Here is a 25,753-nt window from a genome sequence, read left to right as displayed (position 1 = left end):
TTGATTTAAATGTGACTTTGTTAACAGTAGAATATATGTGAACACTTGTTAGTGCCCACCAATTCTTTAAATTCAATGGTATCCAATTTTATTTTATTTACTTTTGGGGGAGTGGGGACAGGGGGAGATTCCATTCAAATGATTTTATCCATGGACTTTGTAAATTGACTTTTAATTAGTGAAACCGCTGTATTTAACTACAAAGCGCTTTGTAAACAAAATAACCAGCTGATTATGCACTGGATGATTAAATTTTGGATGTTTTTACAACTCTCATTTACAATTTATTAATCGGTTAACGTAAAAATAACGTTTATTCACGTAACTTAATTTGGGGGATTTTCTCTGCAACTCTCTCTCTCTCTCTCTCTCTCTCTCTCTCTCTCTCTCTCTCTCTCTCTATCTATCTCTCTCTCTCTCTCTCTCTCTCTGACACACACTGACATACACACACGTGCACACGCTATATTACTATTATATATTTACTTATCTATCCGTTCACATTTCAAACAACTTTTTAACTTAATAGTACAACAGAGGCAGGGTGCAATTCCCAAACACTTTTCTTTATTTAAAATGTCATTAAGACAGTTTTATTCGGTGAATGACGTAATGGAAGCAAATATATGTACATTAGGATCCCGGAAGTTGTATCCTGCAGGGGTTTGGTGCATTCACTTCCCGTCGGTGTTATCATTTTTCTTACACAAAAAGGACAGAAAAAAATATATAAATGGAAAAAACAATGGTGACAGCTTCAACATAAATATTGTTATTCATAAGTATTTTGAAATCAATAATTCCATGTGAAATTTAAATGATCTAGTACTCGTATTCACGCCACAAATGATTTCGTTCTTCTTCTTTTTTTTTCTTTCTTTCTTTCTTTTATTTATTTTTTTTTTAGAAGTATTTCAAAAGAAAAATACACACAAAGAGACACACACCCAGCCCCTGTTAGAAACCCGATCTGATGATAAATGAAAACATTTCAAACACTTTGTTTCGACGTGTTGCCGCTGAAGCTTTGTGTCTCCGATGGGCCGTGAAGGTAACAGGAGCGCAGTGGAGGATGAGACAGGTTTATCCTCCGGATCCAACAGGCAGCAGCTGCTCAGGGCACCGACATGGGAAGCGGCGACTCCAAACTTCACTTCAGGAAAGCGGTGATTCAGCTCACCACCAAAACTCAGGTCGGTTTCTAAACTTGCATTGTGCCGACTGGGTCTGCCCGGGACGTTTGATACCCTTCTGTTCACTTCATGCTTGAAGAACGTAACGTTCTGTGGAGAGAACATATGTTGAACATATGGTATGGAAAACTTGAGAGATTTTAAGCAAACACAAGTGATAATAATGAGGGACAGAAGTATTTTTAGTGAAACTAAATGTAAAGTGAACCTGGACGTCACTAGAAGTTCACTTCACACAGACAGCATGTGGTCTGTGGTCAGGTGCATTTAAGGTGGCGCTCCAGAACCTGCTAGAGTTTTGAGAAAACACAACAACAACAACCCCCACTACACTAAACTAAACAGTTTGAATAGATACGCTAGTCTTTATCATTTAGGGCAAAACAAGACAAACAAGGTGATTCTGTAATTCTGATATTATTTTTTCCCCCTGTCCATTCAAAATGATTTATCAGCTATAATGTGAATTGAATTTTATACTGTCGTCTGTTTTTCTTTGAAGTCTTGATGTGGTTGTTTAGAAGGATGTTGTCTATGTCAAATTTGTCTTCCCTAAGATGAGCTGAAACAAATGCAATTCATTTGTTGTTTTTATTGATTATCATAGTTCTTAAACAGTTAATGCATTTGTCACGCTTATCCACAGTAAACTAGATATATTTGAGATTTCCCCCACTGACAGACAACAATGTAACATTTCCTCAGGGTTTTTCTGATAAAAATGCTCCTGTATGTCTCCCCTTCCTGCAGCCTGTGGAGGCCACTGACGATGCCTTCTGGGATCAATTCTGGAACGACTCGTCCACCAGCGTCCAGGACATCTTCGCTCTGGTGCCGTCCGCAGAGATCCGGGCCGTCAGGGAGGAGTCTCCGTCCAACCTGGCAACCCTCTGTTACAAGGTGAGCAGCTGCATTAAAACCGGAGTCACCGTACATGCGTGTACTCCCATCATAATGCCGCCTTCGAGCTCAGTCCGCACCCGGACAGCCTCTGCTTCCATCCTGGAAACGGGCGCAGACAGAGGAATGCTGCTGTTTATCAAACCCGCCCTTTAAATGTGTGTGTGTGTTTGTTGAGCTCAAACGCTGTTGCAGTACTTGAGCAGTGAGAACAGCCAATGAAGCAGCTTTTTTAAAATGAGAAATAAGTCTCTTAATCCTAATCTTGCCACTTTCAAGAGGAAAAGCAGGGTATTTATTGCTCCTAGATGTGCATTCTTCTACCAAGCATCATGACTTGTGACATTCTTAAATACAGAAATTCAAACGGGTGGTTGTTAGCATAACTTTGCATGAAAAGGCCAACAGGGGGAAAGTCTTAGCCTATGTGGTCACCACGGCTCCACATCAGCATTTTAGTGTGCAAGATCATCTCTGCAGGCTCGATGTGCGTGATGAAGCCTCACTCCAGTCCTCCACCTTCTCACTGTGCACTCCTCACTCACGCAGGCGGTGGAGCGGCTGGTCCAGGGCGCCGACTCCGGCTGCCCGTCGGAGAAGCAGCGTCAGACTGTCCTCAACTGCACACGGCTGCTCACCCGCGTCCTGCCCTACATCTTCGAGGACGCTGACTGGAGAGGCTTCTTCTGGTCCACGGTGCCTGGAGCTGGAAGGGCCAAGGTATGACTCTGGAGCCAGAATCCCCTGGGAGGGCCAGTTTATCTCCTGCCTCTTTGCTCTTCTAGGGATAGCTTTGAAACGTCACAAGTTTGAGGTCATCGTGTTGTGTTCAGGGTCTGGACTGGAAGCAGAGTCACTGGACAAAACTCCCATCACTACCTCTCTGGTTTCCTGGTAGGCAGGAGACACCGCAGAGCAAACACAGGCCACATTGTACCTCCCCCACCTCCTCCTCCTCTTACTCATGTTTGAATGGAGGGTGGCTTGAATGTCTTGTAATTAAAGGTGAAGTGCAGCAGTTTGTGGTTGTGCAGGAAAATACCAGGGCTGGCCACAGGTGAAAGCTGTTGACGCAACAATATTCCCCAAAAGCAGAGGGAAAGATGTTTCCTGTACAGGAGCTGAAGTGCTGTTTTACTTTTTGCAAAATTACCTAATTTAAATGAAAGGGTTTTTTTTTTTTGTTGCAACTGTCATCTTTCTTTGCAGGCGAATGCTTTATTTTTGCTCAGAGTAGGATAGGTGAAAATAATCACAAAAAACTACTGAAAGAGGATATCAGGCTTCAGGATAGAATTTCAGGCTGCACTTATAATACACTAACTTTTAAAGGACTTACCTTTTCTAAATTTTTGAATCCATATTTCCAACTAACAGCAAAAATAAGTGTCTGATCCACTGAATGTCCAGCTCAATAACAGTTTGTATTTAAACAGTCATCGCGCCCTTTGCATTGTGACATCATGAAATGAGAAAGACAACAAAATTGTTTCAAAATCTGTTTTAGATGAGGACATGACAGTTACACGCTTTGACCGCAATGCCCTACTTTCATGATGTTGCAATACCTTTTTTTTTTTTTTTACATAAATTTCTCCCAAAAGTCCAATATCCTTTTTTGTGAGTAGTGTAACAGTCACTATGAATCACTGTCTCTCTTGGATGTCTAGACATTTTGGTTTCGCTTAAACAGGCCCACATTTGTCAGTGGATTTTCTCAAAGATTGAAATATTTGTTGTCTTTTCCTTTTCAACGATGTAAAACATCATCAATTGGAAGCTAGATTATTTTCCCTCATCAACACTTTAAAAGTGCTCTGATTGGCTGATGTCAGAGAGTGGTGCCAACATGAGAATGTGAGAATCTGCTTCTTTGACCCATATCAACACCTTCATCGTTTCTTTGTCCTGCAGAGCTTGACCGATGATGACGAAGATGATGAATCACGGCCGCTGGCTGAGTCCCTGCTGCTGTCTATTGCAGATCTTCTCTTCTGTCCTGGTTTCACTGCTCAGAGCAACAAAAAGAGCAGCTCAGTAAGTCTTAAATCTTTAGTTTACAACAAATTCCATCAGCTGCAATGAGGCAAATGACATATTATGCTGTCCGTCTTTTACATAGTTGAGAGCATTTTTGTCATTTGACCTTGAATGAACTTGTTCACTTGTGCTAGCTTAGTTTAAAGATGAGAAACAGCAACAACATGACTAGCGCGCATGCTGTCAAGTTTTTTTTCTTGAAAAGATATTACCAGAAAAACTTGTTTCATGGCAAATATTTTGGGTAGTGTAGGGAAGCTAGCTTTCCCCTCCCAGCTCTTATGCTAAGCGTTGCTAACCTTATTTAGACTCGAACCTCTCATTTTGTTTTCCTAATTAATTGAGGAATCCTGAGGTTTCAGTCATAGAGTTTCTCTTGCACAGTCGCTTAGAAGCCAATTTCTGCGTTCAGCTTTATCAAAGTAATAACCCAATAAATATCAAATCAAGTATCAAGTAATAATAATAAATGAGTTATGAATAAACAGGGTTGTTTTCATGTCTGAGGGAGAAAAAGCAACGTTTCTTAAACTTGTGTTGACCCTGCTGTCCTTAAGCCAGACTGTCAGCACTGTGGATTTGTAGAAGGCCGCTGTTTTAGCCCGCGGCGATGCAGGTTAGCGCCGCTATCTCCTTCATTTAATCTTCTCAGGCAGTAGCCGTGGTTAATGAGTTACCCCAGCTGAGACGCAGGAGGAGTGCTGGCCGTGTTTGTCATGTGGGCTGATGAGAACAGCACTAAACAAACATCTGCAGCAGTGGAGACCGGGAGAGGGCAGGGTGGGGTGAAGGAGCTCCGCACGTCGGGACTGTGATCGGGCCGCACCTCACGCCTCCCAGCGCAAGGAGTCACATCCAGCAGGTCAAATTTTTTTGCAACTGCAGGTAGAAAAATTATGCGCGGCTGTGTTTTCCCTGCGTCGCCCCGTAGCCAGTGGAGCGTCTCAGGCCAGTCAGCTGTCACAAACTGCTTGTTTTGAGCTTTTGCTTCCATCTAAGAGGCTTCTGGCGCACTGGTTCTCACCTGGGGATGTGTCAGGAACTACATTTTTTTCCCTGATCATGAAGTCACGACCCAAATTTTTTCCACAGCACTCAAATTTATTCCACAAAAATATAAACACTAGCCCCCTTTTTTTATTATTCTTTGAAATACATTATTGAAATTATTTAATTGAATTATGTGTCCTGAAAAATAAATGCCCAACATTTTCTCTATAAATACAGTGTTGTTATTTTGTTAAGGGATTTTAAAACATATATATATATACACATATATAAATATATATATATATATATACATATTTATATATGTGTATATATATATATATATATATATATATATATATATATATATATATATATATATATACGTATATATATATACATATATATATACATATATACGTATATATATATACACATATATGTTTTAGAATCCCTTAACAAAATAACAACAAAAATAAATAAATAAATAAATAACCTCCACGACCCATCAGTTGAGTTGAGAAACCCTGCTCTAGTGGAACTTCTCATGATTCAAAAAAAAACTCTTTTTACAACTAGAAACCAGAACACAGGGACTGACCTCATCATTTTCGGGACGATATGTACAGACTGAGACAGGGTTTGGACGTGTTCCAAAGAAGGACAATGAACATAATAAAAAAAATAATCAGTTGTAATCAACCTGCAACACTCTGCCATCATTTCCGAAATTTCAAATAGCTTTCTTAAGGTAATTTAACAGTGGTAAGCGATGGCAAAAGAAACTCCGGTTTTGTTTGCCATGATTTTTTTCTACTTTAATCCTCTACTGTCTAATGAACGCTGTATTTTTGTCATTGCGCTCCTGCAGCCCTCGTGTTCAGCAGGTGCCAACAAGCCATTTGACCTGCTTGTTTTTGTAACAACTCAGAATTGTGCAGCATCACACTCTGATTCTGCTGGCCCAGTCATTGAAGCGCACAATAGACATGATGTGAACACAAATTCTGATGTGATGTGCTGATGTGTCTCGAATGGTCGTATGAGCAGTAGCTTAATTATAATCCTTCCATTGACCATTAATGGCCTGAGACCTACGAGGAAGATCCAGCGCTGCAGAGTGTTAATCCACATTAAAAGCAGCCTGTCAGCATCAGGTAGTTAAAGAGTCTTTCCGCAAACAAGGTACGCATTGTCAGAAGTCGGTGAGTCATGATTTTCGGAAAAGAGACAATAGTTGTTGCTCTTCAAATGTCTGTTTTGGTCTCCTTGAGCTCCAGGAGTAAAGTCTCGTCTCGCTCCACGACATTTGAGAGGAGACTCACATCTCCACAGCCGGCGAGACAACAATTGTGTGCTGTTGCTGCAAATTAGCTGTCGTGCTTTTCCAGGACACCGCTGAGGACATTAAGTCCATCGACAGCTGTGAGTACATCTGGGAGGCTGGGGTGGGCTTCGCTCAGACGCCGCCTTTCAACTACGTCCACGACCTCAACAGGTGAAAAACCTCCTCAACTCTTTTCAAACGTCTTGCCGCTGCATAATTATTTTGTCCACTAGGTGGTGTGGTTTATGCATTTTTCATTCATAAGTCTTGTGCGTCTGTATGTGTGTGAGTGTTCTTGCAGGACCGAGCTGCTGAAGCTGCTCCTCACCTGTTTCTCGGAAGCCATGTACCTGCCTCCCACCTCGGACCGACGCAGCCTCAACCCCTGGGTGTCCTTCTTCTGCTCCACAGAGAACAGGTAGCAACGACCTCGGCTCTTGATAGAAGTCAAGGAGACGGCTTTTAATAGTGCGCCCTCCCGATCATTGATGGTCATTAAACTGGAAGAGGGTGACGTTTTAGAGAAGATTTATAGGGACATGTTGCCCAAACATGATAATACTTTTATCAGCTGCCTCAGCTGAAAATCAGCTCATATCCGGGCCTTTTGCATCACTGACCATTTCATGGTTCCACTTAGACAATTAGAAATTAAAAAAGAGATATTTTTTTTATGGTTTATTTAATCAAACAGAGATTTCTATGTTTAATTCTCCCATTGGAAAAACAAAATATTCATTTTAATGCATAAAGGGATAAAAATTATGAAAAAAATATGACCAAAAAATATGACCTTAGTGTTATCCAAACTTGATGTAAACACATTCCATTGTCAGAAGTTAATAGCTTTAGCATCCTGATATGTGAGTATGAGTAGAATATATTATCATTATCAACCTTTATCAGAGTTGAGTTTCCCAGGTCTGTTAAAGACGACCGCAGTGCAGCATCCACCGCTGTCTGCTTTAGCTCCACCTCTTTGTTCTTAAGGGATGCTGACCTGTCTGGTCGTACTCAGACCTCCACAAACAAAGCAGATTGGACCTCGTCACGATAGAAGTGCGAGAGTTCCATTGCCTTTGAGAAATTGCAAGTAGATCAGCGCTAACGTGCATTTTAAAGATCGTGGTATCTCCTGTGGATCGGATTTAAAAAGCTGTAAGAACAGCTCCCCGTCTGACCTCCACACGCTCACCTTCCCAGACATGCCCTGCCGCTCTTCACCTCCCTGCTCAACGTGGTGTGCGCCTTTGACCCGGTGGGCTACGGCATCCCTTACAACCACCTGCTGTTCTCAGACCAGCGGGAGCAGCTGGTGGAACAGGCCATCCAGGTCCTCGTCATCACCCTGGAGCAGGAAGTCGCTTCGACTGCTGCTGCTGCTGCTGCTGCTGCTGCTTCCACAGCAGCCCCAGCAGCTCCGGATGGTTTGGCATCGAGTGTGGAGGAGCAGCAGGTAGTAGTAGTAGTATTGTATCTTTTAGTAATTCTAAAACTACATTTTAAAATCCCCAATAATTTTGTTTTGTTTTTTTCAAGCCAGCTGAGCCAGAAAACCTTTTTGTAAATTATCTCTCCAGGATTCACAGAGAAGAGGTACTGTTAAAAATACATGTTACAATGACAAATAAAGCTTGATCTATCTATCTATCTATCTATCTATCTATACTTAGCAATGGATGGACTGAGATATATAAATGATTGACTTGCTGACTTGTCTATACCAGGATTTGAGCTTCATCCTGAGAGGTTTGGCGCAGCTCCTCAACAATCCTCTGGTCCAGACGTACCTGCCTCACTCTGCCAAGAGGATCCAGTTCCAGCAGGAGCTGTTGATCCTCCTCTGGAAGTTCTGCGACGTCAACAAGGTGTGAAGCTCCGACATTCAGCAGCTCGCCTCGAGCTGTGTGTCTGCTTCCCTATGATCTGAACTGACACTTTTTTTCTGGTCTTAGCATTAGCGTTAGCATTAAATAGGTCAGCGTAAAGTTGCTGGCATGTCTGTAGACTTTCTATGTCTGGAAAATTAGGTTTAAAATGAAATTAGGTTGATTTTTTTTGGGGTACTCAAATTCAAATTTTCCTTGAACAGTAGTTTGGAAATGTATTCACACCCAGTGTAACGCTAATGCGCTTCAAGTGGGTGATGTGGGTCATGTGGGTGTTAGCAGTCAGAACTCAACAGAACTACAGAACTGTAACCATATTCCTTAGTCCGTCGGAATTAACTTGGTGTCAAAGGTCAGAGATGCATCGACTCACATGAACCCTGTTGGCACTGCGCGTTTCAGAAGTTCCTGTTTTTTGTGCTGAAGAGCAGCGACGTGCTGGACATCCTGGTCCCCATCCTCTTCAACCTGAACGAAGCCAGAACCGATCAGTGTGAGCGCGCTGGAACACAGTCGGCTGTGAGGAAGAAGACGTGCTTCAGTTTAACACAACATACTGTGTGTGCGTGTGCGTGTGCGTGTGCGTGTGCGTGTGCGTGTGCGCAGCTCGCGTCGGCCTCATGCACATCGGCGTCTTCATCCTCCTGCTGCTGAGCGGAGAGAGGAACTTCGGCGTGCGACTCAACAAGCCGTACGCTCTCCGCGTTCCAATGGACATTCCAGTCTTCACGGGGACGCACGCCGACCTGCTCGTTGTGGTAACAGAGGACATTTCAGTTGATTTCATTAGCGACCTCGATCACGTAGTGCCACCTCCACATCACTGCAAACAAGAAAGAGAAATCTGATTTAGTCTCTTTGGAGTTGACATGCTAATTTTAAAACTGTTGAATGGCAACTTGTAATATTAGCACTAGCAAATTAGAATGCTGACAGTTCAATCCTACATGTTATCTCAAACTCTTGAAATTCTGATATAAAGCCAAGACACTTATACGCTTATCTTGTAAATGTGTTTGTTTTGCACTATACGGACATAGATTTCTGCTGCTTTTACATATATTATAGTATGGACAATGAAGCTACCTTGAACTTTGAACCTTGAACCTTGACCCTTTAGCAGACCACTTTGATATGTTTGATGTGATGTGTCAGTTCAGGATCAATAGCCTAACAGAACATTTAATTGCATTACGTGTTCAGATCTTTCACAAAGTCATCACCAGCGGACACCAGCGCCTCCAGCCTCTGTTCGACTGCCTGCTCACCATCATCGTGAACAGTGAGTACATCGAGAGCGAACCGACCCTTCAGTGAAGGTCAGACAGAAGAGCAGTGCAGCTCAAACGCCTCATTGTGTTGATTCGCCTGCTTTCCTTCTCACAGTTTCACCGTATCTCAAGAGTCTGTCCATGGTGGCGGCCAACAAGCTGCTCCACCTGCTGGAGGCCTTCACCACACCCTGGTTCCTCTTCGCCTTGCCCCAGAACCACCACCTGGCTTTCTATCTGCTGGAAGTCTTCAACAACATCATCCAGTATCAGTTTGATGGTGAGCAACGGGAACACGGCTCCAGTAAGTAGGTCCCGGACTGGTCTTTTAACCTCCGTCGTCGTCCCTCTTCAGGTAACTTCAACCTGGTGTACGCCATCATCCGAAAGCGCAGCACCTTCCACCATCTGGCCAACCTGCCCTCTGACATGTCGTCCATCCAGAAGGCCCTACAGAGAAGGAAGAAGTCGGGAGTTTCACGGTCCAGATCTCTGTCCTCCTCCTCCTTCTCCTCCACCGGCTCAAGTTCGGTCGCACCTGCCAAGCCTGGCGGCCTCAAAGCGAGCTTAGAGGCCACTCCAGGTGCGGAGCTGTTATGACTTGGATTGGAGGCAGTAACATCGTATAGTTTTGTGGTATTTTTTGTTCAAAGCAACAAGAAACGTCATTAGAAGGACGAGGTGTTACCTATGAGAAAACACAACCAAAAGGATAACAATAAACGGGCCAAAACGAACAAAAAAAACACCCCACCACCACTCAGGCTCTGGTCATTAATGCGCTAAAGTGCATGAAAAAACCTTTCATCCAAGTGTAGCAACTCATTTCTGGGTTATCTTGCATCCTCCAGGCATCGATAAGATAACGGAGAAGGCCCAGGTGAGTCAGGACGGCACCATGGTGACGGTGCCTCGCTCAGAGTCGCAAGCAGGAGCCAGCGACACCGAGTCCAACTCGGAGAGAGACACCGAGGTGAGACAGCGTCTCCGCCGCTCCAACACCTCCCTCCACCTCCTGGTGGCAGGAGTAAATAAAGCTCAGTCTCTCCTGACGTCAGGTGCTCCAGGCGGAGTCGGAGGCGGCCAGGAGTCGCTTGGCCAGCGTCTCGTCGGCACCGGGAGCCTGGAGCGCCGATCCGGAGTGGGTCAGTCAGCCCTCCGAGGGGTTTGGCAACTTTTCTCTGTGTCAGGGTCTCTGCGGTGAACCGCCTGTCCTCCTGTCGCCAGGTGTTGTCCTGGAAGACAAAGCTTCCACTGCAGACCATCATGCGACTGCTGCAGGTGCTGGTGCCTCAGGTGGAGAAGATTTGCATTGACAAGTAAGAAGTCAGACCGTCCTCAACATTTGCTTTTACTTTTCCAAGATGCCTTTTGTCCTTTTTGTGCTTAGCGATGCACGAATATTACTTTTATACAGAACAAGTAGAGTACGAGTACTTGGATTTCAGTACTCACCGACATAGTATAGAATTTCATTGATTTTTTTGATTTTTTGATTTTTTGTTATGATTTATTGTTATGTTCTGTTATTTGAAGAACATTCCACAACAGGTTTTTCTAGAACATAGGTGCCAAATTTGGCCCGCAGTGTCATTATATTTGGCCCGCGAGGCAATACAAAATCACGAGCAGAGCGGGCCCCCCAGTTTTATACAGCACATGTTCCGCTAATACTACAAATCCCACAATGCTCTGCTGGTATTTTGGGAATCAAACTATTTACTTTAACAGACTATGAACGTTTTCTTCATGCACTTTTTCTTGCTACTCCAAGGCATGTGTATTTGACATCCCTGTTCTAGAACATAGCCGAACTCAACCCTGATATTGGTACCAATACCCGATACTGGTATCGGTATGGGTGCATCCCTACTCAGTATCAGCTTCGTCTTTGAGCAGAAATGTTCACTGTCGTCTTCCAGGGGTTTGACGGACGAGTCGGAAATTCTCAAGTTCCTCCAGCACGGCACTCTGGTCGGCCTTCTGCCCGTCCCTCATCCCATCCTCATCAGGAAGTACCAGGCCAATGCCGGCACGGCCATGTGGTTCCGCACATACATGTGGGGCGTCATCTACCTGCGGTAACTGAACACCGTTGGCTCTCTCACACGGAATGTCCCGCTCTGGTATCTGTGGTGAACTCAGTGAAGGCTCTACTTGCCAATGCATTTATTTAGACAACACACCCACCTATGAAAACAGCCTTTATATTTCAAACCGGCCCAGCAAGGGTGGAGTCCGTGACTGGCATGTTTTTCTCCTTCATCTCTAATCTGCAGCAATGTGGATCCGCCGATCTGGTACGACACCGACATCCGGCTCTTTGAGATCCAGAGGATTTAGAGCGGCCAGTGAACAAGATCGCGCGGCTGGTTCACCATCCTCGCGTCTGACCACACGGATATTTGTATCTTGTTTCAGGAAATAGGCAGCTTTTACCGTTGCCAGAAAGGCTGTTCAGAGTTTAAGTGACCAAAGAAAACTTGAGGAGACGGTGCATCGGCATCCTCTGCTCGTACTGAAGCATGGACTGTAAATACTAAGTTTTACACAATGAATTAAAAATTCATCAGATCTTGTCAGATCTGATCCCTTTGCTCGATTTCTTCTGTCTGCTCAAAAACCAACAGTATCACCTCATCATAAAGTCACAAAAAGTTTTTGCAGTTCGAAATAAAGTTGAGGCCACTGTAGGAAAAACAAAACAAAACACAGAAACCTCAGAAATCACTTCAGGTCATATGACACTACAGAGGTCTGGTAGAAGACCCTTTTTTGAGGCAGTTTAGTTTATTTATGATCACTTCAGATACATTTATCAAAAATAAATATCAACATTTAATGTAAAGTAATTAATGTGTTTTGTACTTGCAGCCATTATACAATCATGTGACAGAACATTGCAAACAAGGCCTGTGCTGCATCCCCACATCAGTCTTATCAAATCTATCTGATTCCTTATGATTCTTTACTAAATTAAACTAATCATTTGTTTCAAACCTAAAAGCCACTAACGAAAGCTCCTTCTTTGGAGAACCTTGAATTATCTGCTGGAGTCTGTACATGCTGCATCAAAACAATATCCCACAGCTGGAACTTTATAATAACTTTATAATAAATATGTCTGGAATTTATCAAAGATTTTCAACAGAAACACATAAACAAAGACAAAACTTGATTTGTCACAGTGACAAAGCAGACTTAAAAACTATAACATAACTTGGAAACGTGAAAGGTTTCATGATTAAAACGTGTGGAGGTGGTTATTCAGAGAGCAGCAGCTCCATGAGAGCGCCCACCGAGTGCATCCTGTAGAAAACGCCAAGCGGCTGGCCAAGGTTCACCAGGACAAACCAGGCGGAGAAGCCAAAGAACTGCTTCCCGAGGCCGTTCTCAAACTGCGGGTGGATTCCGAAGGCTGGGATGACCCAGAGCTGCGGGAGGAGAGGAGGGCAGCGGTCAGCGCTGGAAGGCTACAAGGAAGGAAGGAAGGAAGGAAGGACGTGTGCTGTCGCAGGGCCTCACCATGACGTTGGACAGGATGAGGAAGGCACAGATCTCTTTATTAGCTCTTTTAGCCCAGGGCCTTTTCCCATCACGCACTTGGGCAACTGGTGATGCAGCGTTGCTCTCTAGGAGTGAAATGTCCGTCTTCTTCTCCTCGTCTGCTTCCCCTTCTTCTGCCTTTTTCTTCAGCTGTCAGGAAATAAAAATCATTCCTCCCTAACCGCTCAGACTCATGGATGTAATGTGCAGCAATTTTCCCCAGTGGCCACTCGAGGTATTGCAGCCAAAAAACCCTATACGGCCCAAAAAGCACACAGACCACAAATACAAAAATAATCGCCTGTAAAACGGCTGACAGGACAACTACAATCTAAAATGCAGTTCATAATAAATTTTTAGATTGTAGATTTTTAAGTCGTGGACTTTTAAATGTGTAAAATGTGGCTCAATTTATGATTTTTAAGTTAAGTTAGGTAAAGAATTAACATACTGCCCATAAATACATTAATAAAAGTGTATATTCACAATACAGTAAAACATAATTGAGTTTTTCTACTCTTATAACAGTTCTCATATATATAAGATTATACATAGAGCAACAGGGGTCTTGCTCCAAAATTTACACACTTGACCTTTAATCTTTAATTATTATATTTATATATATATATATATATATATATATATATATATATATATACATATATATATACATATATATATACATATATATATACATATATATATATATATATATATATATATATATACATATATGTATATATAAATATACATATATATACATATATATATATATATATATATATATATGTATATATATATATATATATATATATATATATATATATATATATACATATATATACATATATATATATATATATGCCAGTAAATCCCCAGATAAGAATTTATTGAACTCGTTCTGATTGGTTTATGCATCCTGGTGCATTGTGTGTCACAGAGGTATGATGGGAAGTGACATGCACATGTTCTATGGGTCCACAAATTGTTAAAGCGACGTAGAACCCAAAAGTATTTTTGGCATGTGCGCTGGGTGAGTGACTCCATTGAAATGAATGGGCCGCCATATTGGATCTGAGTGGGAATGAGGGGGTTACTCAGACTGAGTAGACTCCACAGTCGGACGTACTCACCTTCAATATGTCATTCTGACCCTGCTGCTGCTTCCTCCTCTTCTTCTTCTTCTTCTTCTTGGCGAGGAGGCTGGGGTGCCGGTGGAGGCCCTCGATGATGAAGATGTTCTGCAGGATGAGCTCCAGCAGGCTGAGCAGCGAGTAGGAAAGGTCTAGGCTCGCCAGCGGGCCCTCGGTGCCCACCGCCAGGGCCGCCACCAACGAGAAGTAGGAGAGCGCCAGCTGGCCCAGCGCCGCCGCCACCAGGAGCATCACGTCCAGGCTGCGCGTGGGGTTGTGCCCGGCATCGCTGGCCCGCCTCTCCAGCCGGTGGAGCAGCATCCCCGCCAGGCTGCACAGGGACATGGCGGGCATGACGGCCAGGTGGTAGCCGTAGAAGAGCACGAAGGCGGTGAAGCGCAGATTCGGCTGGCCCACCATCACCTGGTAGAGGACGAAGACGACCAGGCCGACGGCCAGGACCAGGCCGCCCAGCAGCAGGCCCACCCTGGCCTGCAGGACCATCCGCAGGGTCAGCTTGTGGTGCTGGAGCTGGTGGTGGTGCTGGTGGTGGTGCTGGTGGTGGTGCTGGTGCCCGGAGCTCATCCTCCGGCCCACGTTCTTCCACATGACATAGACCATGCAGCCCGCCATCAGGTAGAACTCCATGTTGAAGGGGTAGAGGACCTCCACGCCCTTCCTGAAGGTCAGGCAGAGGATGCTGGCACTGCACTGGCACTCGCTGCTGTTGGCCATCTCTGCTGGCAGATAGTGGAGGGCGGATTGTGAGCTCGGGGGATGCTAGCCGAGTGACAACGTAAGGGAGATCTCGCCGTTTGATGTCTACCTGCTGCCTCTGAGGCGGCGGTCACGGCGCCACCAAGGTCGAGGTTGTCTTCCCTGTCCAGTTCGATCTCCTGGTGGATGGTGTCCTCGGTGACGGCGTTGAGCCACAGCAGCATGTCGGCAGAGAGGACGAGCATCAGGCCAGACCTCAACGCAAACAGCAAGCACAGTCAAATACTGAGGCAAACAATACGGCAGCTGTAGAGCAGCTGTAGGTTGCACACTATTGTACTGTACGTGAAACTGGCAGTTTTAATTAGCTCTTCCTGTCTGCGGCCCCGCGTCTTTAAAAGGGAAATGCCATATGTGTATTTGCTATATGTAAGCTCTTATTTGTCATACCGACAGTATTGAAGAATTTGTCAGGGTTTACACGACAAGACATACAAATAAAAATGTCTCCTCACAAGCCTGCTGTGATATGTGACCCAGTCAAATGTTTTTAAAGCCCCGGTGTTTTTTCTAAATATGTTTATAATTTGTTCAGTGGCAAATAAAAAGTGCAAAAAAAAAACAAAAAAAAAAGAGCACCTGATGACGATCTTGTTTTTGTGGATGCAGTCTTTGGAGTGAGCCCACAGAAAGTATGTCTGCAGGAGCAAAATGTCAGCAATAATTCACAAAAAAGGAAACATGCACAAAATGAGGCATCTTTTCTCACATTTTTACCATTGTCTTGCATTGAAAAAACAACAAATTGTGGATAATTCTTTGTGAAACTTTTTTTTTTTGCCTGCTGCTCATCCCCATCCTCTGTTTGATCTGTGATTACAGTTTCTTATTTCAGGCATTTACAGTGTGATTGTGGGAACAATCTAATGTGTTTGCCTTGCATCAGGCGGAGAGCAGATGCAACGCTTTTATGGCTACTCGTGTCACTTCAAACACAAGCTGCCTGCCGAGTCTCCATTTAGTTATATGATCTCAGCTTTGTTTAAATTCGAGGCAATAAACTGAATTGAAACGTTACAATGGTACAATAACACTGATTTTGACTGGAGATATAAGAGCTCCCTCAGCATTGCTGTTGAAATGATATTGCTGCTGTGATTTGCTCATATTAGCTTGTTTGTGATCAAGTCAAATATTTTGTTACGTTTTATGAGATGCAAATAAATACACACAAATAGATCATGAAGCACTGAAGTGTTGGATGCTGGATCTGGTCTGGTTCCCACATTAATTTAGGACGATGTAAGAATCAGCTCTGAAAAGCTGTTTCTAAACGCCTTTCCTACCAGCATGTCAGAGTGTTTACCTGCACAATGAGAAAGGGAGCCTCGATGAACGGTGAGATCACTCTGGCGGCAGGCTTACACTCCTTCACACTGAGCAGGTAGCCCATGAGGAAGACGTAGAGTAGCACACTAAATGCGGCAAACAGCACCAGAGCCACTGCAAGGCAGCAGAGAGCAGACACCTTTACACAACCCAGAACACACACACACACACACACACACACACACACACAAAAAAGCTTGACATTGGGTCCGGGAGCTGCTTACGAGTGACAGCGATGCCACCGGCGTGGTGGTCCTGATGAGGAGCCGTGCCCGCCTGCCTCCTGGTCCACAGCAGGAACCACAGCATCCACAGCACACTCCCGCCCAGCAGCAGCAGGATGAACACCTGGGGCTCCTGGTACCTCAAGCCCTCGGGGTTGAAAGCCTGCCCGGCCAGCAGGGCAGCGCCCAGCAGCACCGCGTTCAGGCCCACCAGGCCAGAAATGAGGCGCCGGCCGATGGGCACCCACACCAGCACCGGGTCAAGGTCCTCGGGCAGGTGCAGCTGGTGGTCAGAGCTGGGTGGTTCCTCCTTCTGAGGGCTTCCAGGCGAGGAGTTGAGCTCCACGGCCCCGGGGTCCGTCTCCATGTTCTCCTGCCTTCAGCCTCTTGTGGGTAAATCTTTTCACTCCTTTTCCACTTACTGTCCGCAACCTTCCGTCGTGTTTTAGCGCTCCTTCGACATGTGGAGGCACGCGTCTGACAAAGCACTGCCAATCTGTCAGGTGTGCTGCCCTCCTAGTGCAGGTGTGGGCGGGACAAGCTCACACACTGATGTGGCATTAATAATGACACACCTCTCCCAAGAACAGGCGACATGTTCACTCCCACTTTCTCTTGCACTTCTTTATGGCTTTGTAGCCTTAAAGGGAATTGAAACACCAAAGATCACAACAGTCGATCCAGTTTCGTATGTCAAACTTCTTTGTCCTGGTTTTTTCTGCACTGCCGAGTCGTGTCACTTTTTGAGACCAGGAAGCCATTTATAAATGACCTAGCTCTTATCGCAGCAGGGTCAAGAAAAGGTTTGCATTCGTTTCAGTTCATTAAATGTGTTGCCTTTTATTTCTTGGTTTAAGAATTGTTAAGGATTATTGTTCTTCTAGGGGAGCTACAATTCTCCAGTTACTTTTCCACTTCTGGACCCAATCTCAGCAGCAATAAAACTCTGTTTATATTCCCAATCAGTGGTGCTCACTTACATGATTGCTAGGCAACATAGATATAGTGCGGTGCGTTTCAACCTGTTGATATTTAAGGCAGAATAAAGCATTTGCACTTGTGATCCTTCGTTTATGATCCTTCTTTCCATCCTCTGGGTACGTTATCTGAAACAGACGCAGACAGCTTCATATTACACAGAAGCAAACAATACTTGCGCTTGTGGGCTGTGAGAATAACGTCAGGTGGCTGGTTGCGCTGGGCGTTATCGCTTTACAATCTACCCCTTTTTTTAAAAAAAGAAAAAAGAAAAAAAGAAACCAGTTTGTTTGAATACTGAATGGAAAAATGTGGCACCTCTTTAAAAACATGCAAAAGCTAGCTTAATTTGTGCCGTGGTTAATGTCAGCAGAGAATTTGCATCTCTTCACCTGTTGGTCAGGTGGTCAACCGCTCTCAAAGACATACTGCCTCCTCCACATTGAAACTGGTCCCTCTCCTCTCACTGGAAGGAAACATCAAGCACTGCACCCAAACTTTCATAGCCCAAACAGAGACTCGTCACTAGTGCGACACCCTGTGGTCAAATGTAGTAATCCAGACGGACCCACGGTTGTTTATTTTTATGTAGGCTATCATGTCAAAATAAAAAAGATAAAAATAAAAAATAAAAAAAACAACGACCGAGTTTCTCTGAAACAGGACCACGCACAAGTGTGATCTGTTTAAAAAGGGAAGCTAACACGCGTGACATATAAACTGATTACAATTTTAAGAAACGTTCATATGCTTTCATTTCCTCGCCTTTTGACGCCCGTTTCGTTTTAGTTAAACGTTACATCGTTTGTTTGTTTTTGATGGTAATACATAAACGTTTGCGTTGGATAGGTCTACTTGCACGATTAATGGAGCGAAAACGTTTAAAGGTGGAAATGAGAAACTCAAAAAAAATCGATCAGCTCTCACCTGTAGCACCTGCGGATCAACACATCCGGTGGAGGAATGGGACTAGGAAACCAGTCTATCAGGTCACTTTGTTTAGACATCAACTCAACTTTACGGCTGTCAGTTATTGCTTTATTGTGTTATCAAATTTGACCTCTTGTTGTCGTCGTGATTCCCATCTTCAAAATAGAAGCGCGAAATCATTCACATTGATGTAACACCACAACAGTCATTTCTCATAATGTTTCTCTGCAGTTTTAACATAGGAATCCGTGCTATTTTTTATTTTTATTTTTTATTTTTTTTTAATGAGCAATAAAGACAAATTTTCACAACAGAATGTAAGAATTCTTTCATAAACCACATTGTCCATTCGACACTGTGCTATTACGTTCCACTTGTACGTCTTATCTTCATAAATTTATTTTTTTAGTATACGTTCATTTAACAAAATGACTATACTGTTCTCAAATTTTTACAGCATAAACTGCACTCTATTTCGGGTGTACCCTAACATTTTAACTCCTCCCCTTCTCCGACGTTGGACCCGCCCACTGCCCGTCTCCTGGTAACCGTCCAGCCAGCTCGGTCCCTGCTCCGGCCGCCCTGCTGTCTGGACACCCCTCGGCCCGGGTCTGGAAACTGCCGAACTCTGGTGCGGGCCAGGGAAAAGCCTCCACAACCCCAATGGAACCGAACACGGAGTGACTCGAAGGGTAGGGCGCCGCCATGAACGACCGGTACCACCGGGCGGCCCGGGACGGATACCTGAGCGTGCTGAAAGAGGCCACTCGGAAGGAGCTGAACGCGCCGGACGAGGATGGGATGACACCGACCCTATGGGCCGCCTACCACGGCCACCTGGAGGCATTGCGGCTCATCGTAGGAAGAGGGTGAGTCCGGCCCGGGGGCTCCATGGGACCAGAAGCAGAACATGGTTGATCAACGAAACGCTTATCGCTCTTTGTGTTCATCAATCCCTCCATCCAGTAGTTACTCTACTTCTTGGAGACAAGACATTTGTTTTAATTAAGTTGGCAGAAACGAGATAAATGACTCATTATATTCAAATCATCAGCATTTATTACTGTCATCTAAAATTGAGAACATTCTGCTTTGGCAGACACATCTGTCGTCGTTAAACCAGGGGTGGGATAACTTTTTTTTTTGTTGTTGAAAGGGGCCGGACCAAGAGCAGATGGATGGAGTGTTTTGGTGACCCACCTCATGGGACAAAAAACATATCATGGGAAATGTAGAAAACATGTGCTTTAATGTCAATTGAAAATGAACAAAAGCGTTCAAATAAACACAATATCTATCTATGAAGCCCCCCGGTATTTATCTATTTATAGAAATGTCCCTTGAAACACTGAAAGTATTGATGAAATACAGCTATTGTATTACTTACTTATGATGAATATAAAATCTTCAAATTCTGTGGGCTGGATTAAAAAGTTTAAGGAGCCATGGGCCATAGTTTGCACATGCCTGCGTTAAACGGTCACCCCTCCTGTCAGCTTTCATAAACATAAACATAAAACCTTCCCACTCCTTCCTGTTGATGTAATCAGTGTCTGTGCCTTCAAATGGCTTCATTACACAGAAAGGTCACTCGCCAACACGCGTAACATAAATACATCTGAAGCATGCTGCGTTCAATCTCTCAGCTAATCCATTACATAGCCGCATTGAGGTATGATAAAACACGATCAATTACACATAGTCTTTACGCTGATATGATCTGAGACCCTCCGCAGGCCGCCCAGGTGATAATCCTAAGGGGGTTTTAGTGGTAAATCTATATTCAGCTGGGATTAAACTTCAGAAGCAGCCATGATGTGCTGCGTAGTGGAACTCGTGGCTTGTTTTATAAGACGAGCAGTGAAGTGAACGCTTAGATGAGTTTGATGGGCATACTGGTTGGAGAGACAGTCAAAGGTCACAGTGATGGATCGACCCAGGATGCAGAGCAGAGTGGATGTCAGGCAGAGAACCAGGCTGCGGCTCAGAGTTTACAGTCAAAGGTAAAACAAACAACAACAAAAAAGGGGTAGCCTCTGGAAACGTGAAGGGTTTCTTTTTGATTTTTTGATTGTATCCTCTTGAGAAATGAAATCGCAAACATTTTGCTTTTAAATCAGATTCTTGCAAGACCAGCATTTTTGCAGAATGTTTGACAAATTAGATTAATGTCATATGCTCATCTTGAATAGAGCCCATAGAAAACATTGCGTAATGGGAGTGCATGTGGAGAAGCAGTTGTAATAAAGGAGGGAATTTCTCTTCTTTATCAATAGTATTTTGCTTCTATCAGCCCTGCTCTGGTTTCCAATTGCTGCCCTGTGCCCTACCTTAACTTTCCCATATCAGTATGTAGAAGGGGTGCAGTTTTTTCTGCTTTCGGTTGCTTCACCTGTAGTGTTACTGCTCTGCTAACTTAATCTGACTATACAATACTTTTAATGACACACTTTTCCTTAATAGTTCTTCATTAAGTTCAAAAAGACCTCAAAGGTGTCCAGAAAAATATAGGTTTCATGTATTTTCAAGAATTTTTAACTTCTTAACATATTGTGCATACATATGGAGTACCGTCAAGCTTTCTCTCACACATTGTTTGTTGTTGAGTCAGTTCTGGCTGGAGATAATAAAGCCTCTGTTGCGGTCGGCTCTTGACTCGGCGCCGGACAGAAACAATTAACAGAGGGTGGGAACATGGGGCCCCTCGGCAGTTTGTTTGCTACGTTTCAGTGGGTACCAAACACAGCAATACAATTTAGCAGCCAAGGAATACCTCTGATACACGGGCAGCTGTTTGAGGTTTTGTGAGCAATTGTTGAGTCGGAGCTTCTGGCAGACCTGATCAGGTTACTGTTTGAAGAGAAGTCTGACTCCTGTGGGGCTGGATCATTTTTTTAATTTGGCTGGATTAATTGCTGTCAGAGAAGTTAAACAAACCGCTGCTGTGTGGGATTTGGCGAGGCATGCTTTTGAAATCAGATGTCATTTTGAAGGGGGTGGTGACCTCACGGTGTGTGTGGTAACAACCATCCCCGGCTGTCTGAAAAGAATGACTCACGCTGCGCAGGATGAATAATGCATTGTCACCTTTGTCATGTTTAACCTGTAGCAACTTTAATTATTGATCAGGGCAGAGCCGCGGCCTTGTTGTGTGGGCGGAGACTAACACAGAGGAAAAGTCACCAAGTGCCTGCACATGTTTGAATTTCAAAGTCCAGAGAGTTGCTGTTTGACCTGTTTTTGACGGCACAAGGTTATGGAGTTACTGATAGACATCTGTGCAGTGTATCTGGGGCTGAATATCTCAGTGTTCTTTTTCAATTGTTAAGGTGTCTTCCCAAAAGACTGCAAGTCTTAGTTAGCTGCAACATTATCACTGTTCTGATGTACCATATGTCAATCTCAATGGTTTGCTTTTCCATTCCAGAGACACTGATATAATTGCAGGTGAATCGAGACTGTCCTTTACCTTGAATTTAGGCAGAGGTGACAGAAATGTAATTCCATATGTAAGCGGATAGGCAACCTGAGGTTGAGTTTCTCAGTAAACCACAGAAGTCTGTACCTGGTCAGAACTCTGATGTAAAAATAGATGGGCTGGTTTCTAAAAGGAGGTCAATGAGCAAGTACCAAAAAAAAAAACCTCTGCATTCTATAATTTGGCCAGTGGGGGGGCGCCAAAGCTGGTTGCAAAAAAAAAAAAGAAGATGACTGGCTCTTACTATGGAAAAGAGCACTTAAATTGACATTGTTACAATCTAGGTAAAATGTGTAAAATTCAGCAAATACACTTGTCTAATATACAATTTTGAGTAAAAAAAAAAAAAAAAAGACATGATGCCGGTACTCTTTTGCTTGCCAGAGACTGAATAAGTTTGCTGACAACCCCATTTTATCAACGTCTGCGGCAAAATGCTTCTGCAGAACAACAGGATACAGGATTAAATAATACTGTGTGCGATTTGTTGAGATCCTCTTGTTCTTGCTTGTGTCCTGCAGTGGTGATCCTGACAAGTGTGACATCTGGGGCAACACGCCGCTCCACCTGGCTGCAGCCAATGGCCACCACAGCTGCATCTCCTTCCTGGTGGCCTTCGGTGCCAATGTGTGGTGTCTGGACAATGACTACCACACGCCGCTGGACATGGCGGCCACCAAGGGACACATGGAGTGTGTCCGCTACCTGGACTCCGTCGCTGCCAAGCAGATCACCCTCAACCCGAAGCTGGTTGGCAAGCTCAAAGACCGGGCGATCCGTGCCGCTGAGCGCCGGATCGATGAGTGCGAGAAGCTGCAGAAGAAGCACCGCGAGCGGATGGAGAAGAAGTTCATGAAGGAGTCGGCGGCGATGGACAACCTGGATGCCATGAGCTTCTCCAGCTACACCAGCGGCAGCACGCTGAGCCGCAAGTTCAACACCGTCACGTCCAATTTGCCTTTCTCACAGGTGGTCACCACTGGCGTTAGAAGTCTGTGATAGCTCACTGTTTTTCACTTGGCTAGGAGGGGATGGAAAACGATGTGCCCGCACCTCTGTTTTTATTTGGTTTCTTTAGCTACAGAGTACATACATAATTAGGTCAAAGTTTCACATTTTTACATGAGAATTTTCACCTTTTTACACAAACTATCACATTACGTCATAATAGTCAAAGGCTCAGTATCACGTCGTTCCTTGAAAAGAGTGACGTCTTAATGTGATCATTTTCACATTTTTATGTGATCATTTTCACATTATATCATGATAATGAATCAAAACTAAATGAAACGCCTCGATACTAGACCCTCTTTTAACATGTCTCAAACTGAACTGGCATCTGTCCCATTGACTTCCTGCTACTTCGCCACGACTCAAAATGTGGATTCACCACAGGCAAGATTTATTCTTCCTATGGTATGACCTCATGCATTTCAAAATACTCCTCAAAAGGTTTGTGGCTATCTATGATCACCATGCAGAGCACCATCCAGCTATGAAATAACAGCATGTAAAAGCCAAACCCAGAGGTGAACTCGGTCTCAATTTCAGTGCTTTTGACTGGTCCAAAAGACCTCTCTATTTTTCCTGAGATATGTTAATGCTCAATGTGTCCTTGTTCTCTCAGGCCACTCTGCATTCCACGAGCAAAGGTAAGGCCAAGATCCAGAAGAAGCTGGAGAAGAAGAAGCAGGTCGATGGAACGTTCAAGATCTACGAGGATGGGCGGAAAAGTGTACGCTCGCTGTCAGGGCTGCAGCTCAGCAACGACGTCATGTTCCTCAAACAGGGCACGTATGCCAACCCCAGGGAGAAGTCACGTCTCAACATCCGCGACATGTTCCACCAGGACAACGACAACGATGGTGACACCATCTCCCGTGCCATGAGTGACCCGGGACTCTACGAGGTCGCGTATTCAGAGATCAGCGCCGATTCGGGACGCGATTCTCTGTTCAACAGACCTGGACTGGGCACCATGGTGTTCAGGAGGAACTACATGACCCGTGGCATGTTTGGTCCTCAGGACGAGGGAAGCGTAGCAGGGAGTGAACCTGCGGGACGGGCCCCTAACGTCCGTCTCCGTGGACGTCTGCCTCAGCAGTCGCCCAGCTTTGACCAGGACAGTATTGGCAGTGCTTTGAGTCTCCAGGAGAGGAACTTTCAGGAGCTTCCCTGGGAAGACGATGATGTAGCTCTGGATGATGGCTTGGAGCCAGAGAGCAGTCCGCTGGAGACCTTTCTGGCCTGTCAAGGCCTCAGTGAGTTCATGCAGATTTTCAGAAGGGAAAAGATTGACCTGCAGGCTCTGCTGCTTTGTTCGGATAAGGACCTCAGCAGTATTCACATTCCGCTGGGTCCCCGCAAGAAACTTCTAGATGCCTGCAAGAGACGCTTAGGTACCCTGGAAGAGCCAGTCACCATTGAAGACACTGAACTATGAAGGTCCGCACAGAAAAAAAAAAAAATCTAAATTTTATTTTGAAATAAAATATAGTACATCTGCCACTTTCAACGATGCTGACAACTTCTGTTTTTCTTTTGAGTTAAAACTTTTTAAAGAAGATCATTCCATTTTTATCTCGAGTAATGATTGAATGTAAATATCTTGTTAGCCTTGATACTGATTATTTTAGCAGAGAAGCCACAAAAACTGTAATTCAGCCTGTAAGTGACACCATCTAGTTGTAAATTGTCATGCATGAATACAGTAGATCATCACCCTGTTTGCATGCTTTTTTTTTAATGGGATTCTTTTATGAACCGGACCTGTGTTTTAGTCTATCAGTGAAGATTTTCAGTTTTATTTTTTTTAATAACATATTAGAGTTTTTTTTTTGTTTTTTTTCAAACTAACACCCCAAAGATGTTTTGCATCTACAATGGACCTAAACAGTAAGGACAACAGTGAGGCCTGAGAAATAATTCAATAAAAGATGAAAGAGGAATGTTTTGCCTCATTAACCTCAAAACTACGAGTAAAGTTCTTGTTTGTGTCTTCCTGTTGGTTCCATCATCTGTCATCTCTGCAACATGTATCGGCTGTCCTCTCTAGTTCTCCAACACTTTCTAAGCCAACAGTGACTCACTTTTATCCGTCTTGGCGTTCATGTAAATAGTTGCACGTGGAATGCAAATACTGAATCAACAACCGGGCGACTCGGTGAGGGTGTACCAATGTGCGCTTGATAACGCTGTTATGTCAGGTTGCTGCGAGGCCTTTTTGGTTTCACTGGGGGTTTTGCTCGCCTCTGCTCCTGACAGCAGACTGCAGCAGGTTGTGCTGGTGAAGATTCTGCATTTGAACCTGAATGGTCTTTATTGATCCTACCTTTGCCCTAGGACAGCTGGGATAGGCTCGACCTGACCCCTGTAGCGCTGAGCTCAGGAAGAAGCGGGTATTATTGAAAACAGTGTGGGGGAATCACGCTGTTTGGCTGTTTTTTTGTCTTCTCACCTGTCTCGTGTTTTGCCCTTAACCTCTGCACACTTAAAAGGTCCAGTGTGCAAAAGTTGGCTTATGATTTTTATATTGGTAAAAGCTTAACATACTGCCCATAAATACATTAATAAAAGCGTATACTCGCGGTACAATTAACGTAATTTGGTTTTCCTACCCTTAGAATGGTTCTCATATATATGTATATATATACATATATATATACATATACATATATGCTCCTAGTTAGCTGACATCTTGCACTGCCACTTTTAAAGGAATTTAAGGTAAGCCCACCTGACAATGCCCTAA

General features: G+C 44.1%; 3 protein-coding genes across 5 annotated transcripts; 2 read left to right on the top strand and 1 right to left on the bottom strand.

Annotated features, from left to right (window-relative positions):
- The first annotated feature begins 1,055 nt into the window (after positions 1 to 1,055).
- hid1b (HID1 domain containing b) lies at positions 1,056 to 12,202 on the top strand. The gene is made up of 19 exons (XM_076035041.1): positions 1,056 to 1,193; positions 1,944 to 2,093; positions 2,643 to 2,813; positions 4,008 to 4,130; positions 6,512 to 6,618; positions 6,749 to 6,865; positions 7,651 to 7,903; positions 7,987 to 8,043; positions 8,175 to 8,315; positions 8,739 to 8,829; positions 8,943 to 9,094; positions 9,540 to 9,618; positions 9,723 to 9,887; positions 9,963 to 10,190; positions 10,459 to 10,580; positions 10,666 to 10,752; positions 10,835 to 10,926; positions 11,530 to 11,688; positions 11,887 to 12,202. Exons 1-19 carry the CDS (start codon positions 1,128 to 1,130, stop codon positions 11,948 to 11,950), a joined length of 2,424 nt encoding a protein of 807 aa, XP_075891156.1. The 5' UTR covers positions 1,056 to 1,127; the 3' UTR covers positions 11,951 to 12,202.
- A 145-nt stretch (positions 12,203 to 12,347) lies between these two features.
- Positions 12,348 to 18,719, bottom strand: LOC142893979 (proton channel OTOP3-like). Of its 3 annotated transcripts, none has more exons than XM_076035042.1 (8): positions 18,522 to 18,719; positions 16,617 to 17,722; positions 16,370 to 16,506; positions 15,643 to 15,701; positions 15,113 to 15,258; positions 14,287 to 15,026; positions 13,133 to 13,303; positions 12,348 to 13,041 (listed from the first exon to the last, which is right to left on the bottom strand). In XM_076035042.1, exons 2-8 carry the CDS (start codon positions 16,981 to 16,983, stop codon positions 12,871 to 12,873), a joined length of 1,791 nt encoding a protein of 596 aa, XP_075891157.1. In that variant the 5' UTR covers positions 16,984 to 17,722; positions 18,522 to 18,719; the 3' UTR covers positions 12,348 to 12,870. The 3 variants fall into 3 exon arrangements, with proteins under 3 accessions (XP_075891157.1, XP_075891159.1, XP_075891158.1); XM_076035044.1 differs by having other exon boundaries at positions 14,287 to 15,023; XM_076035043.1 differs by lacking the exon at positions 18,522 to 18,719 and adding an exon at positions 17,987 to 18,109.
- Positions 18,720 to 19,052: 333 nt separating this feature from the next.
- On the top strand, positions 19,053 to 24,744 carry ush1gb (Usher syndrome 1Gb (autosomal recessive)). The gene is made up of 3 exons (XM_076035040.1): positions 19,053 to 19,393; positions 22,524 to 22,971; positions 23,630 to 24,744. The coding sequence occupies exons 1-3, from the start codon at positions 19,230 to 19,232 to the stop codon at positions 24,443 to 24,445; spliced, it is 1,428 nt and encodes a 475-aa protein (XP_075891155.1). The 5' UTR covers positions 19,053 to 19,229; the 3' UTR covers positions 24,446 to 24,744.
- The last annotated feature ends 1,009 nt before the right edge of the window (positions 24,745 to 25,753 follow it).

Source organism: Nelusetta ayraudi, unplaced genomic scaffold, assembly GCF_046127955.1.
Source record: "Nelusetta ayraudi isolate G7.1 ecotype Tasmania unplaced genomic scaffold, CSIRO-AGI_Nayr_v1 ptg000042l, whole genome shotgun sequence".
Taxonomy (NCBI): domain Eukaryota; kingdom Metazoa; phylum Chordata; class Actinopteri; order Tetraodontiformes; family Monacanthidae; genus Nelusetta; species Nelusetta ayraudi.
The sequence above is the reverse complement of the archived record's forward strand: the minus strand, read 5'-3'. Positions and strand labels throughout refer to the sequence as shown.